The 15,628-nt window shown below is 43.5% G+C and overlaps 1 protein-coding gene across 3 annotated transcripts in view; it reads right to left on the reverse strand.

The window, feature by feature from the left end:
* TMEM132D (transmembrane protein 132D) overlaps positions 1-15,628 on the reverse strand; it is an 835,610-nt gene that overhangs the window by 260,628 nt on the left and 559,354 nt on the right. For all 3 annotated transcript variants that reach the window (XM_055237230.2, XM_063615226.1, XM_063615225.1), the window contains exon 4: positions 11,620-11,803. In XM_055237230.2, coding sequence (XP_055093205.1) covers positions 11,620-11,803 — 184 coding nt within the window. The remainder of the gene's footprint in view (positions 1-11,619; positions 11,804-15,628) is intronic.

Consider the following 15,628-nt stretch of genomic DNA (forward strand, 5'->3'; position numbering starts at 1 on the left):
AACAGCACCGTAAGTCGTAACGGTGCACTCAGATACTTGCGCCTCTATGTAGAAGGGTGTGAATGAGACAGCTGTAAATGCAGACTGACACACTGGCTGTGTTGACAACCCAAACATCACAACTGGCACTGCTGCTGTTGCCTAATGAGAGAGTTCGCTGACAATAGCAGGCGCTTTTGATGGAGCGCACAGCCAGGCCATTGACAAACTGTTTATTAGAGAAGGAACTTCTATCTGACCTCCTCTCTCCTCTCAGTGCCTTACATTGGCTGAACTCAAGCAGAAGCCAGTGGGCTGGGCAGCTTGTTCCACGAAATCCATAAAGGAAAGACCCCAGGGGCACACAGCAGGGTGGAGAACAACAAACAGTGGGTCCGCACGGCAAGTGGAGAGTATACCAACCACCATCATCTCAGTAGATGATGTGAATTCCGCTGATTCCCCAGCCAAACTTTTAGATACTGTCTAACCTGATAGCCACTAGCACACATGGCTGTTTATGTTAATATTAATTTTAGAAATTCAGTTACTCAGTGACACAATCCACATTTCTAGAACCCAATAACCCACAAGTGGCTGTGGCCACCATACTGGATGGCTTAGATTATAGAACGTTTATATCATCTCGGAAAGTTTCACTGGACAGTCTGTCTAGTCTAGACTCACATTTGCTCTCTGCTGTTCAAACACACTCCTCGTCCAGTCTATAAGCAAGTCCTGGTGCTATACTTAGGAAATACACCCTGAGACCTTCCACTTGTCTTCACCATCCCCATCATCACCCTATTCCAAGTTGTCATCCTTTCTACCTGGACCATCAAAGGAGCCCCCAAGTGGTCTTTCTATTTCCATTGTGGATCTCTCCCTGCAAATCTGATCTCCTTATAGCATTCAGAGTGATATTAAAAAATAAATCATGATCATATCAGATATAAACATCTTGAACCAGAAATCCCGCTGCATGTACCACGCCTGATGGGGTCTCTAGTACCCAGCTCCCACCTACCCTGACCTCATCTCCTTGTACCGTTTCCCCACTCACTATCTCCTGTTGCACTGGACCTTTTTCCACTCAAAAGCACTCAGGGCTGGCCCCTGCTTTGGGCTTCAGCACCCACTTTTTCCTCTGTCTGGAAAGCCAGCTCCTTTCACAACTTCCCAGGCTGGGCCCTTCCTGGAGCAATGTCTGAGCTCAGATGTCATCTCTGCAGGAACAACCTAGTCTGAAAGAGCACATCTCAATGAGTCTTTCCCTCCGTGATACCCTGTTCTATTTTCTTCCAAGTAGGTATTAATTCTGAAATTATCTTGCTCAATTATTTTTGACACATTTCCCAGCTGCTTCCCCTGAGTGGCATGAGCTCTGCTAAATCTCAAGACAAAGGCAAGTGCCCAGCACACAGTGAGCTCAGGAAATGGTTTTCAAATGGACTGTGCTTCTGTGGTACCTCTAAAATGAGTTACATCATAGCTTATTTGTTCACTGATAGCAACTGGTTGTACAACAGCTAGGGCTGTAATAACCACACAGTGAGCAACAAAAGCAATAACTCTCCTGCATTTGTTTTGTACTATGGGCCTTTAAAAGCATTGAAGTTCAGCCGACACCGCCGTCTCATTATAAATCACCTCTGGAGAGGATGGCTCATTAGGGAACATCAGAGGCAACAGAGTGGGCTGAAAGGAAAAGGCAGTGGCTTTGTGCATAATAAATAATTCATTTTCAGATGACTTTTTCTATTTCAATAAGACTTCTCAATTTCGTATTTTTATGAGCACACCTCCTTGCATTTGCATTTTCCAAAGGTCTTTTTGCATATGGAACTGATCAACAGCCTGCGCTCTGTTTCCCGTGTGAGAGGGGTGGAGTGGACTGGTTATGAGTTTAGACTCTGCAGCTTATCCATCTGGAATCGAATTTCAGCTCAGCTTCTTAGCTGGGTAGCTTGGGGCCGTTCTCCCAGTTCTGTGTGGCCTCATCCATCTGTGAAATGGGGATAATAGTCATATCAACTTCACTGGTTCATTGTGGAAATTAAATTCTTTATATATACATAAATAATTGATGTATATATATAAAGAATACATATATACATATACTTTCATACATCTTGAATCAGAAATCCTGCTGCTGCAGGTACCACAGCTGATGGGATCTCTAGAACTCAGCTCCTGCCTACCCTGACCTCATCTCCTCCATATATGTGTAGAAGTTCCTAGAACCAATACCTGGTACCTAATGAACAGTAAGTATTTGGTGTAATTACTGTGAATGCTATTTAGGGAACAATGGCTATTTAACAAACACACAATGCAAGAAGGTGCTTTAGAGAAGAGATTTTTTCAAGGGCTATCTTAATTTGCACTTGGTTGAGAAAGTATAAAAATGAAAGCCATAGTGTGCTGTGCAGTGTGACTGAATTTTCGAAAAGTCTGAGTAGAACAGGAGGGTATCTGGCATATTAATTAACACGCTCTCACAAGAAAAGAATGTTATGAACAGTCAAATAAAAAGAGTCAAGAATCTGCTTTTATGCCAAAAATTCAACAAAAATATTATTCAAGCCAGGAAAGGAAGCTCCCTTCCCTAATTTGACAGCATTTTTCTTAAGTCCTGATCTTAGTGGGTGACTGTCACCACACATTACCTGTGCTGACTTCAAAACTGCAGGGAGATAGGTGGCCTGGGTTACCATCTCCTCGCAAATCCATGTATATTCCGATGAGGGATAAGGCTGTTCTCTTACACGCCTTTACTGAGCATCTACTATGGGCTGGTCCTGTGCTTTCTGCTGGGGGATATCAGGAGGACAGAGTTTGAGCATAATCACAGTATTGGAAGATGTAACACAAACCAGAAGAATACATGTGCCAGGAGAATATGTCCCAAAGATTCTGAAGATGAGGGTAGAGTATGGTTGGTGAAAAGGAAGTTCATTTTATTTAAGAAGAGAAATGTACTTGATTCAGTAAAGCTTACTTAAAATGTATTTCATCAGAAGATTTACAATAGTAAAATTATATGGTTCTAAAAGTACGAGTAAGTTTTGTCTGCTAAGATCACAGAAATGGAAATTTTCTACCGAATCCTAGATTTAAAGAACATGCCTTAACCGAGAAGATCGAGGAAGATGCAGGTGAGATAAGGAGGGAAGAGACTCCTTAATGATTACATTATTGTAATCTCAAGAATCACATAAGGAAGGGACTCAGCATCCAATCACATAGGTGGAGGGTCAGGCCAACAATAATCTGCTTAGCTTCACCTGTAGTTGCCGGGGTTATGGAGTCCCCTACTCGTGCTAATGAGAAAACAGCATCTGAGAATGAAATATCACATGTCAGGAGGGGTTTATTGGAGTCTAGCAGCTTCCAGTTTGGAAAAAAGGCTTGGAGATTGGAGAGGTTTAGGTGGGTGCTATGGTTTGAATGTTCCCTCCCCAAATCATGTTGACACTTAATCCCTAGTGTGGCAATACTGAGAGGTGGGCCTTTGAGAGGTGGTTGAGTCATGAGGGCCCTACACTTGTGAATGAATTAATCCATTTGTGGATGTGAATTAATCCATTCATGGATGAATGGATTAATGTGTTATCATAGGAGTGAGACTGGTGGCACTGTAAGAAGAGGTGGAGAGACCTGAGACAGCACATTAGCATACTCAGCCCCACACCATACAACACCCTGCTCTACCTTGGGACTCTGCAGAGAGTTCCCCACCAGCAAGAAGGTCTTCACCACCTGTGGCCTCTTGACCTTGGACTTCTCAGCCTCCATAACTTTAATATATAATTTTCCTTATAAATCGCCCAGGCATTCTGGGCATCCTGTTGTAAGCAACAGAAAATAGACAAATACACAAGGGATCAAAGAATAAATGAGACGAGGAAGGACTTAGAGTGCAAATCGAAGGGACGTCCTGAGCCCATGTCCTCCCAAGCTTCTTGGGTATGGCTCCTACCTGTGATGGCTCCAAACACATGATCTCAGCCAGCAAGAATAACTCCACAGTGTCAGAACCCTCCGACTTGCCCACTGCCCTCATTGTGTGCAAGGAAAACACGGGTGCACAGAGTAGAGGGGTTAACACGGGTCCTGTCTGAGCACGAGGATCAAGGAAGACCCTGTGGAGGATGTGGCATGGGAGCTGGGCTCTAACGAGAGAATTCTGAGATGCTTTTTCCCTTTCCATCAGAATCACGTTTGAGAAAAAGCTCAGAATGTGATATCAAATTGCACTTCCTAAAGAGCAATGGCACATTTTATTCTTCACGTTTGTTTAAGAGCTCTGTGGTCTTCCCCAGGATCTTCAGGGCTGGGTTTGGCAGATGCGTCTGTATGTATCCTTATGCCATTGTGAACACCACGTAACACCATCAGCACCAGGTCCCTGTGGGGCTGGAGTTCTCCTTTGATTATTTTCAAGGATAATACAGACATTGTCTGTCCTGACCATGTCTCCTGATTAAGTTTTATCTCAAGTTTCAGATCCATTCTAATAACTAAAACTTAGTGGTCATAGCTGAGACCCAAAGCAAAATGAGAAGCTGGTCAAGAGACCCACCTGGGAGGGCATGTTCTTAAAATCCCACAGGAGAGCAGTCATTCACCTCCATTTCCTGCACTTACCACAATAACAGGAACCACAAGTATAATATCCAACCAGCCACTACCCAAGAGGAAGAAAATTGTTGTATTTTAAAATGAAGAGGACTTGTTACTATGTTTTAAAGGACTAGCTGATAAGGCATTCAAAAATTGATAAAGTATGTATCTATCAGTGCCATTACCCCTGAACACTGGTGTAAACTTGAAACACTTGGTCTAGCCAGAACTCAGGAGGCAGTTAGGAGAGAAGGACGTTGAAGAACTTTGAGAAATGGAGACCTTTCTCCTTGGAAAGCTATGTCACTACAAAGGGGACTCCAACTTTTCAAAGACATGCAAACACCAGGCCGGGTGTAATGGCTCATGCCCCTAACCCCAGCATTTTGGGAGGCAGAGGCAGGTGGATTGCTTGAGGCCAGGAGTTTGAGACCAGCCTGGGCAACATGGCAAAACCCCATCTCTACTAAAATATAAAAATTAGCTGGGCATGGTGGTGCACACCTGCAATCCCAGCTATTTGGGTGGCTGAGTCTTGAGAATCCGCTGAACCCGGGAGGCAGAGGTTGCAGTGAGCTGAGATTGCGCCACTGTGCTCCAGCCTGGGTGACAAAGTGAGACTCTGTCTCCAAAAAGAAAAAAACAAAAACAAAAAGAAAGAGAAGAAGAGTAAACACCAGTCTCCAGATTCAGACACTAATGTGGTTACAGATAACGCTAATGCACCTTTAATGACCTTTTCCCTCAGAATTTGCCTCCCTAAAAACAAAACTGAATTTACTTACAACATAGTAAGGCATGATTTCCTGAACTGAAAAAACAATGTAATAAATCTCATAAAACCTACAACTGGATTAAGAAACTAAACAGTTTCAAGACCCTAGACATTACGGGGGAAAAAAGGCAAAATATTGAAGAAGACTTCAAGAAAAAAATACAAAATATTTTTAAAAAATTGTTTCTAAAAAGTAGCTTTCAATGCAAGCACTTGACCGCATCGCATCCCAGAGCTTTCCTGGAGATGAAATTACACAGCACACAAAGAATGGAGGGGCCACCAGCTTCAGCCCAAGTAGACCTCAAATCCTTCACAACAGCATGAAGGTGCCACAATTGTGCTTCCTTTCAGCATTATTTTTGAAGACTGTTGACCTACTTACTTAGTTGTGCTGTCTGTGAGTATTTTAATATTTGAGATTTTATGCCTTTTTTTAACTTGGATATAATTAGAGGGAGATGAGGGATTTCCATTATGGAAAAGATCAATGGATTTGACTACATACAAATTACACAAACAGACAGAAGTCTGTGTAAGCCAAAAAAGTTTGACCAGCAAAGTTAGTCAGCAAATGGTAAACTAGTAAGAGTACCTGCAATATGTCAATGTTTTGAAGTTAGGATCACTAATATATAGAAATAGAAATGTGGTTACCAGTGTCTGGGGAGGAGGGAGGAGGAATTTGTGTTCAGTAGCTGTAGAGTTTCAGTGTTCCAGGATGAAAAAGTTCGGGAGAGTCATTGCACAACAATGAGAAAATACTTAACATTACAAAACTATACACTTAAAATGGTTAAGATGGTAGCTTTAACGTTATATTTCTACCATAATAAAAAAAGATTTATAACAAAGTTCTAAGAATAAATTGAATTCCCAGTGAGAAAAGAAAATGGGCAAAGAACAAATGCTTAATAGGAAATAAACATGTCATCTAAGAGGGGCAAATTAAAGCAACATTGAGATACAAGTTTTACTTAATAAATTGTCTGTTTTCTAAATTTTAATATTTCACGTTAGAGGAAGTTGCAGGAAAATGGGTATCACTACGCATAGCAAGTGGAACTTTAAATTGGTTAAGCTTTCTGGAAGGCAGTTTGGCAAACACTATAAAAAACTAATACAATATTGCATATCCTTTGATTTGAATTTATTTCTAAAAGTTGACCTGAAGGAGTTCATTAAAAATGTGTGCGAAGATTTTTGTACAAAAATATAAACCATAAGTTATTTTATAACAAAAAAGCTCTTAAATTTTAAGCTTATGTGGTAGTGTCATGGAGATATACTGGGAACTTTTTGTTTGGGCCTAAAGCTAGGACACATCTCTTATTCCTGTGTTTTCTTCACACCTATATCCAATGCATTGGGAAGTCTTGTCTTCTAAGGCAGATGCTGCTGCTCCACTGCTATTATCTCAGCCAGGACAGTCCAGAACAGCACCAGACGTTTCCCCATGTGCACTCCCGCCTCCCACTGTTGCATGCTTGCAGCTGGGCCTCTGGCTTCTGGAGTAGCTCATCCTCTCCAGCCTCCCTTGCAGCTAGATGTCAGCACTTGGTAGAGCTCTATGCTGGTGGGGTGGGAGCACGGGTGGCGTGCTCGGGATGGAGGGGGGCACATTCTCCCCCTTTCCACTTACAAAATATGTTATAAAAAATTATAGGCCGGGTGTGGTGGCTCACGCCTGTAATTCCAGCACTTTGGGAAACCAGGGCAGGTGGATCACCTTAGGTCAGGAGTTCAAGACCAGCCTGGCTAACATAGTGAAACGCCATCTTTACTAAAAATACAAAAATTAGCTGGGCCTGTTGGCAGGTGCCTGTAATCCCAGCTACTTGGGAGGCTGAGGCAGGAGAATCACTTGAACCTGGGGGGCAGAGGTTGCAGTGAGCCAAGATCTTGCCACTGCACTCCAGCCTGGGCAACGGAGTGAAAATCTGTCTCACGAAAACAGAAAAATAAATAATAAAACAAAAATTTAAAAAGTAATACAATATGCAGTATTGTATTACCTTTTAAATAATGTTTGCCAAACTGCCTTCCAGAAAGCTAAACAAATTTAAAATTCCACCTGCTTTGTGTAATGATTCCCATTTTCCTGCAACTTCATCAACACGGAATGTTAATATTTAGAAAATAGCTGCAACGTAGGTATGGTTGTCATTAATTTGGAGCAAGAGTGATTAGGTCAATGTCTTTGGGGTCACTCAAAGCAACAGGATGGAAAGAGGCCACACCCTGACCTGCTGGAGCCACCTTATGAGTCCCAGGCTGCTGACATTTAGACAGGGTATGGAGAGCCAAATAAACGTTAAGCTCTGTAGGTCAGCACTGTAAGGTCTTTTATTTCCAGCAGCCAGAATACAGTCCCCTAATGCTGTCTTACGCTCTTGAACTCATTCTCCACGTACAGCCACACTGATCTTCTGAAAACGTCAGTCAGTCTGTGTGGCTCCCCTGCGGACCGCCTTGCAGGGCTTCCCACTCCATGCGACAATCCAGCTCCTCATGCTGGCTTCCGAGCTCCCCGGAGACTCTAAACTCAACTTACTCACCACCCGCAGTCCAGACAGGCTGGCTTTCCTTCCCTTTCTCTTACGTTTCAGGGATGTGTGACATCAATCAATCAATCAATCAATCAATCAATGGATGCATGGATCTAAAATTTCTTTCACATATTTCTCAATAAAGATAGAATGAACAAAAGCAAAGTAATTTAATAATGGCAACCTCATCCCCTGCATGACAACACTCTTTTACGAACCAAGTCAAGGTTAAAATAAGGCACCTTGCTCTGGGAAGACTCAGAACCACTACCAGTACCAAAGGTGAATCAGACAGGACTCTGGCTCTCCACTTAGTTGCAAAGGAAGCCGCTCAGAGCCCATTGCTAACAACTCAGCCCACCACGTTTCATTTTGTTTTGTTTTGTTTTTGAGATGAAGCCTTGCTCTATTACCTAGGCTCACACTGTCACCTCCACCTCCCGGGTTCAAGCCATTCTCCTGCCTAAGCCTCCTGAGTAGCTGGGACTACAGGTGTGAGCCACCAGAGCGGGCTAATTTTTGTAGTTTTAGTAGAGACGAGGTTTCACCATGTTGGCCAGGCTGGTCTTGAACTCCTGACCTCAGGTGATCCACCTTCCTCGGCCTCCCAAAGTGCTGGGATTACAGGCGTGAGCCACTGCACCCAGCCCCACCAAGTTTTAATCCAATACATTTTATTCAGTTCAAGAATCGGTGGGTGCCTACATACTGTCTACCACTCTTCTTATATTGCAAAATATGAGAGCTCTGGATAAGTCCCTTACCTGAAAAAATTCATAACATTATTGCCAGAGTATTGCTTACATTTTAAATTCAGTAGTTAAGTAATCATAATACAGAAAACATTTACTGAGTGTTTGTTCTAGGCTGGGCACTCTAATAAGTACACTTTTTTTTTTTTTTTGAGGAAGGGTCTCACCCTGTCACACAGGCTGGAGTGCTGTGGTGCGTTCTTGGCTCACTGCAAGCTCCGCCTCCCAAGTTCAAGCGATTCTCATGCCTCAGCCTCCCAAGTAGCTAGTGTTATAGGCATGTGCCATCACACCTGGCTAAGTTTTGTAGTTTTTTTTTAGTAGAGATGGGGTTTTGCCATGCTGGTCAGGCTGGTCTTGAACTCCTGACCTCATGTGATCTGCCCACCTTGGCCTCCCAAAATGCTGGGATTACAGGCATGAGCCACTGCACCTAGTCTAAGTACACTTTAATTACTGTTTTATCCTTACAATATTATAAGTATAACTCCCTCTACAGATGAGGAAATTGAGGCACAATGAAATTAAGTATGGTTGCATGAATAGCTAGTGGAGACCATAATTTGTTATGTTATTCTTTTTCCTGGGAGACTTATAACGACCAATGAAAAATGGAAAACAGGTACTAAGATGAGGGACCTCTTTGAGCCTCAGTTTCCTCACGTGGAAATAAAGGAGAATTGTTGCAGATGCTGTTCATTGCCTTAGAATACCTTTTCTCTGGTTTCCTTGTAACAGAATTTGAGCAATCTTTCATGCTAAAAAAGTAGGTTTCTCAGCCTTCCTTACAATTAGATGTGGCTATGTAACTAAGTTTTGGTGAATTGGATGCAACCAGAAATAGTATGTTGGATTCTTGTAAAGTTCTTTTGAAACGGAAAAGAGATTGGCCCTGTTTGAACTTTGGCCTTTTTAAGTTTTGCTGGTCTGCAGAATATAGATGTGATGGCTGGCATCCCAGCAGCTATCTTGGACCAGGAGGTAATCATGAGGATGGAATCCATGCACCTGACTGCTGAAGTAGAAGGAAAGATGGGGCCTGGGTCTCAGACGTCATGGAACACCAAACCAGCCCTAGACCACTAACCTTAGGAACTTCTTTACACGAAAGAAGAAATTTGTACTTAATTCATAATTAGCCAGAGGGTAAGTTAGGGTGCCTGGACAGGGAGCTCCGTTGCTCTCAGCCAAATGCAATTCCTTATTGGTACACACGTCAAGGGGGTCTCCACTGAGATTTTTGTTTCTAGCTCTACCATCATACATTCTTAGAACATTACATAGGGCTGGGCACTGTGGCTCACATCTGTAATCCCAGTACTTTGAGAGGCTGAGGTGGGTGGATTACGAGGTCAGGAGTTCAAGACCAGCCTGGCCAAGATGGTGAAAGCCCGTCTCTACTAAAAATGCAAAAATTAGCCAGGCATGGTGGTGGACACCTGTAATCCCAGCTACTCAGGAGGCTGAGACAGGAGAATCGACCCCAGATGGCAAAGGTTGCAGTGAGCCAAGATCGCCCCACTGCACTCCAGCCTGTGCAATAGACTGGGACTCCGTCACACACACACAGAAAAGAACATTACATGTAGCATAGCAAGAAAAGGTGCTGTAGGATGGGAAATGTTTCAGAGGCTGTTGAAGGATGGAGAGAGGGGCTCTTGTGGGACTGAGGACTCGTATGGGCCATGAGGAACAATGGGGTTTAGAACAGGCAACAGCAGCATCAGGGCCACTTGAGGCAGGAGAAACGCCCAGTGCGGGGAGTAGGAAACAGCACGCAGCCTGGCCTGGGCCGAGCGCAGCAGCAGGAGGTGCTCAGGGAGATCTGCCCAGTCTCCACAGACCAGAGGTGGGGAAAGGAGCAAATTTAAACCACTACTTGCTCGAGACAAACGGCGTTGCCATTGCCAGTGATAGAACCTCTAAGAGTCCAAAGCAAAGGGCACGACTGTCTCACACAAAATAATAACCAGGGAGGCTCAGTGCCTCTTAAATAAAACAGTAAGAGCCCTTGTCAACTACAGTCACCCAAACACCTTTACATTTCCTAATGAACAACACAGTAACCAGTTTAGTGTCACCGTGCAGCTGTCCAGTTGCCTTGGACTGAAGAACGGATTTCCGGTGTTCTTTCAGCATGACATAAGAACACTGGTCAATATTTTCTTTTCTTTTTCTTTTTTTTTTTTTTTTTGAGACGGAGTCTTGCTCTGTCGCCCAGGCTGGAGTGCAGTGGCGCGATCTCGGCTCACTGCAAGCTCTGCCTCCCAGGTTCACGCCATTCTCCTGCCTCAGCCTCCAGAGTAGCTGGGACTACAGGTGCCCACCACTGCGCCCGGCTAATTTTTTGCACCCTTAGTAGAGACGGGGTTTCACCGTGGTTTCGATCTCCTGACCTCGTGATCCACCTGCCTCGGCCTCCCAAAGTGCTGGGATTACAGGCTTGAGCCACCGTGCCCGGCTGGTCAATATTTTCTAATTGGTGGTCTGGGGGACCAGGCAGGTGTTTGCCAAATGTCTCAGCACATTTCACTCCTATGCTTGATCTACACGAACTCCAGAGCTGCGTGTGTTAGCGATCCACAGGTGTCTACATCATATGCTACAAACACATCTATCAAGTCATCAACAATTTTCACACAATAGCAGACCCAAATCTAATACCTGGAGTTTATTTTCTAAATAATATGTTAAGAAAATTGTTTCATATTTGTATATATATAGATACAGATACACACACACACTCTCTCTCACACACACACACACACACACACACACACACACACACGATTGGCTATTGGTCGTCAGCTTTGTGGTTTCGTTTGTCACTGTCCTGGTTCTTCGCTCCTCCACTTTTCCCCACCCAGCCTGGGTCACAGTGCGGCGCCTTCCCTTCCCCCGAGTTCCGTTCTAACAGCCCAGGGCGGGGCTTGCTTACCATAGCCAGTGGCACAACTGCAATCAAGTCCTTCGGGCTCACATAGATCTTGGACACTCCCAAGTCAGACGTGATCTCTCCGGGGTACTCGACCTGCCACGTGACCAGCTGTGTGGCTGGCAGGTCACCGGGCTCTTCCACCTCCACGTCGATCTGCATGACCTCGTAGGAGGTGCCATCGGCACTGGAGAGAAAACACAGAGAACAGCTTTCAGGGACTGATGAGGCATAGCATGCTTGGCAGACAGTGGGCAGCCCTTGGCCATTTCTCCATGTACCTCCACATGGAACCAAGTGCACACATCTCTGCAAAGAGCATTCAGAGACACCATTCCAAAATGAACAAAGGAGCTCTAATATGCTCTGCAGCATTAGCCTGGGCTTACATACTATCACTCCAGGTCCCAAAGTCCTTCTGTTTGTGGCTGCTCAGCTGCCCCAGAGCAGGTATTTGTGGATAATTATGGGAAATAGTGATTGCATTTCTTAAACACTTCCTTTCCCGTTCTCCATTTAGGAAAGCACTTTTCCTCACTCTCACAAATTTCTATGCAACTTCCATTGGGTTTTCCAAAGCCACAGCCAGACTGAGTTGGGTGCACAGAATTTTAAGGATGTCTGAGGGTGACACAGTTGTGTTATTGGCAGTGGTAAGACAGAATTGCAGAGAAACAGGAAAGGTGTTCACAACAAACCAGGGTCAAGGGGGTCGCTGTGATGAGCATGGAGAAGTCAGCAGATATTACGTGGAGATGGGAGTCATTGTGACAAAGACTGGTTTCTAGACACTCAATTTTCCTATAGGCATATGTCTAGAAACAAATCCGCCTAGGACTTTCTGGATTATTTTTACAGCTATTTAAGTAATTAATTAGCTGGCTGCCTCATCGTAGTGATTTTTGGTATAATGTCTACTCTTCTATGTGACAGGTAGTAAAATGTAGATTTGGTGCCTGCCTCTGCCTGAAAAGGAAGTGAACAGGGCGTATGTGAGAATGAACAGAGGAATCCGCTGAGAGAGGTGCTTTTTAAAGCCTCAGTGGCCAAACAACATCTACGTGTCAGATCTATTTCTAAAAGATTTGAATTTTACATCTTTGAGAAATGATCACTGAACTCTGACATGTAGGAGAATAAGGTTTGTTCTTTTATATGTGACCAAACTATTGACATTTTTATCATACCGTCAAACTCACCCAAGTTTATCAGTAAGAAGCTCAGAGATAAATGGTGGGGCTTCCAGGGAGCCTTGTTCTCAATAGGAGGGATGAGATGGAAAACTAGAATATCAGGGGAGATTCTAATGAACAGAGGAGGGAGAGAGAGACAGACAGAGAGAAAGGAGGAGGGAGGGAGAAATGGAAGGAGAGAGAGAAGTAGAAAGAAGGGAAAGATCAAAGCGATCACTTGAAGTCAGGAGTTTGAGACTAGCTTGGCCAACAGGGCAAAACTCTATCTCTACTAATAATACAAAAATTAGCTGGGCGTGGTGGCGTGTACCTATAATCCCAGCTACTTGGGAGGCTGAGGCATGAAAATTGAACCTGGGAGGCAGAGGTTGCGGTGAGCTGGGATCACACCACTGCACTCCAGCCTGGGTGACAGAATGAAAATAGGTCTCAAAAAAAAAAAAAAAAAAAACAGAAAAGAAAAGAAAAAGAAAGATAGAAGAGGAAGGGGAGGAGGAAAAGAAAGAGGAGAGGAAGGAGGGGGCCGGAGAAATGAGATCAGAAGAACGGCCAAAAGAAAGAACCCCAGTTGCAGAGGTCAGCCTTCCGCTTAAGCAGCCATCTCTTCCATGGAAAGGGGTAGCTGCAATGGGCTGTGAGTAATGAAGGGGAAAAGACGACAGCTGGTTTTTGAATCCTACAAAACGCACTCTTTCTTGGCTCCTGAAAGAAAGTTGTTTAACTCTTTGAGAAGCAGCTGCTGTGATAAAAATCCCCTAGGCCACGGTGGGCTTTTTTCTCCCATACCTTTCTTTTCATAAGAAAACGATGCCGCTGTCTCTTTGAAGCCCCTGACTGGCATTTCTAGTCACAGCTAGAGGGAACTGGGAATTAAGATGCTAGAATGCACCTTTGTTTTTGTCTTCGAACTTTACAAGAATTTTGGTATGACTTTCCCATTGATGAAATTGGATAAACTCCATCTTGTCTATGGGCCTTGCCTTCTGTTTTTAATCACAAAGAAAGGAATTTATAGAACAGAATTAGCATTACTTGCGTTTGAGCCGTGTCAACACCTGCATAAGTGTAGCTCATTGTACACAACAACTGCCTATATGTCCACATCACATTCTACCCCTACTTCCTTCCAGGTTCCTTGACCTCAAATAAAAACCAACAATCCTTGCCTGCAGTGGAATACTGGACGCCTCCCACCCCACAGCCCCATACTTCTGTTTTTAGAGTTTGTTTTATCAGAAAAACCTTATACATCTCTTCATATATGTAAGTTCTTGCCATCCTAGAAGACCCACCTATAACACCATTCAATAAATAAAAGCTAATAAGTGCTCCATTTACTTCATCTAATTTTACTCTTCCTGTAACCTTACATGATTGTTCTATACATTTAGATTTTCCCTTTTTCTTTAGATCCCTTTCCCAGCCAAGATGTAAAAGCAACAAGGTCTTTTTTCAGCCAACTGCCCTCTCTATGAAGTGGTGATGAAAATAGTCTAAGTTGGGAATTCGTTTTTTTATACTTTAAGTTCTAGGGTACACGTGCACAATGTGCAGGCTTGTTACATAGGTATACATGTGCCATGTTGGTGTGCTGCACCCATTAACTCGTCATTTACATTAGGTATATCTCCTAATGCTGTCCCTCCCCCCTCCCGCCACCCACAACAGTCCCCGGAGTGTGATGTTCCCCTTCCTGTGTCCACGTGTTCTCATTGTTCAATTCCCATCTATGAGTGAGAACATGCGGTATCTGGTTTTTTGTCCTTGCGATAGTTTACTGAGAATGATGGTTTCCAGTTTCATCCATGTCCCTACAAAGAACATGAACTCATCATTTTTTATGGCTGCATAGTATTCCATGGTGTATCTGTGCCACATTTTCTTAATCCAGTCTATCATCGTTGGACATTTGGGTTGGTTCCATTACTGGGTATATACCCAAAGGATTATAAAACATGCTGCTGTAAAGACAAATGCACACGTATGTTTATTGTGGCACTATTCACAATAGCAAAGACTAAGTTGGGAATTCTTAACCAAGGACTATATCAACCTTCAGAAAGGTTGTACCTTGAACTTGTGGGGAAAACGTTGCACGCGTGTGATTTTCTGGAAAGATTCATTAGCTTGCATGAGTTCCCCAATAGTTCATCTACAGTACGGTTATGGACCGAGTTCCTGACAATTTCCTTTATAAATTCTGCACATGGTGATCTCTTTGGAATATCTCATCACATGTATCTTAGTGCGACAGTGGGAATTTGAATTTTAATGCCCCTCTGTAAATATTTAGCACTTAACAGCTTCCCGAACTCTTGCGTAGTAGGCAATATTTATCACTTCTTCATGTTTTACTCTAAAGACAAGGACTGTGCCTTTGCAGTTTGTGTGTCTGACAGATGGCACATGTCCTGAAAACGGTGGTCATATTTATCTCGTTGCATTTTGTGCTTATGATAGAGTGTAATTCCTGATATTCATCAGAAGGGAATCTGATGTATTGTAGGAGATAAATACAGTCGGTTAAAGAGAAGTTTATAAATCATATCTGGTTAAAGTAGTGATTTTTACACCTCCCATGCATTCAAATTATCTGGAGGAACTTTACAAATAAAGCAATGTCCAGGCATCATCCTTACAGATTTCTGATTGTTCCTGAGTGGAGTCAGGGTCAAAGGTGTTCGAACCAGAGCGACTCCATCTTGTGTAAGGGCTGGAAAACGAGGCTGGCAATTGCTGGGCAGCATTCCCAGAAGGGTAGGCATTCCTAGCCTCTAGATGTTTACGGTTAAGGGAACAAATTAATCATGTTTACTAAA

This window comes from Symphalangus syndactylus, chromosome 13 (assembly GCF_028878055.3).
Source record: "Symphalangus syndactylus isolate Jambi chromosome 13, NHGRI_mSymSyn1-v2.1_pri, whole genome shotgun sequence".
Lineage (NCBI taxonomy): Eukaryota > Metazoa > Chordata > Mammalia > Primates > Hylobatidae > Symphalangus > Symphalangus syndactylus.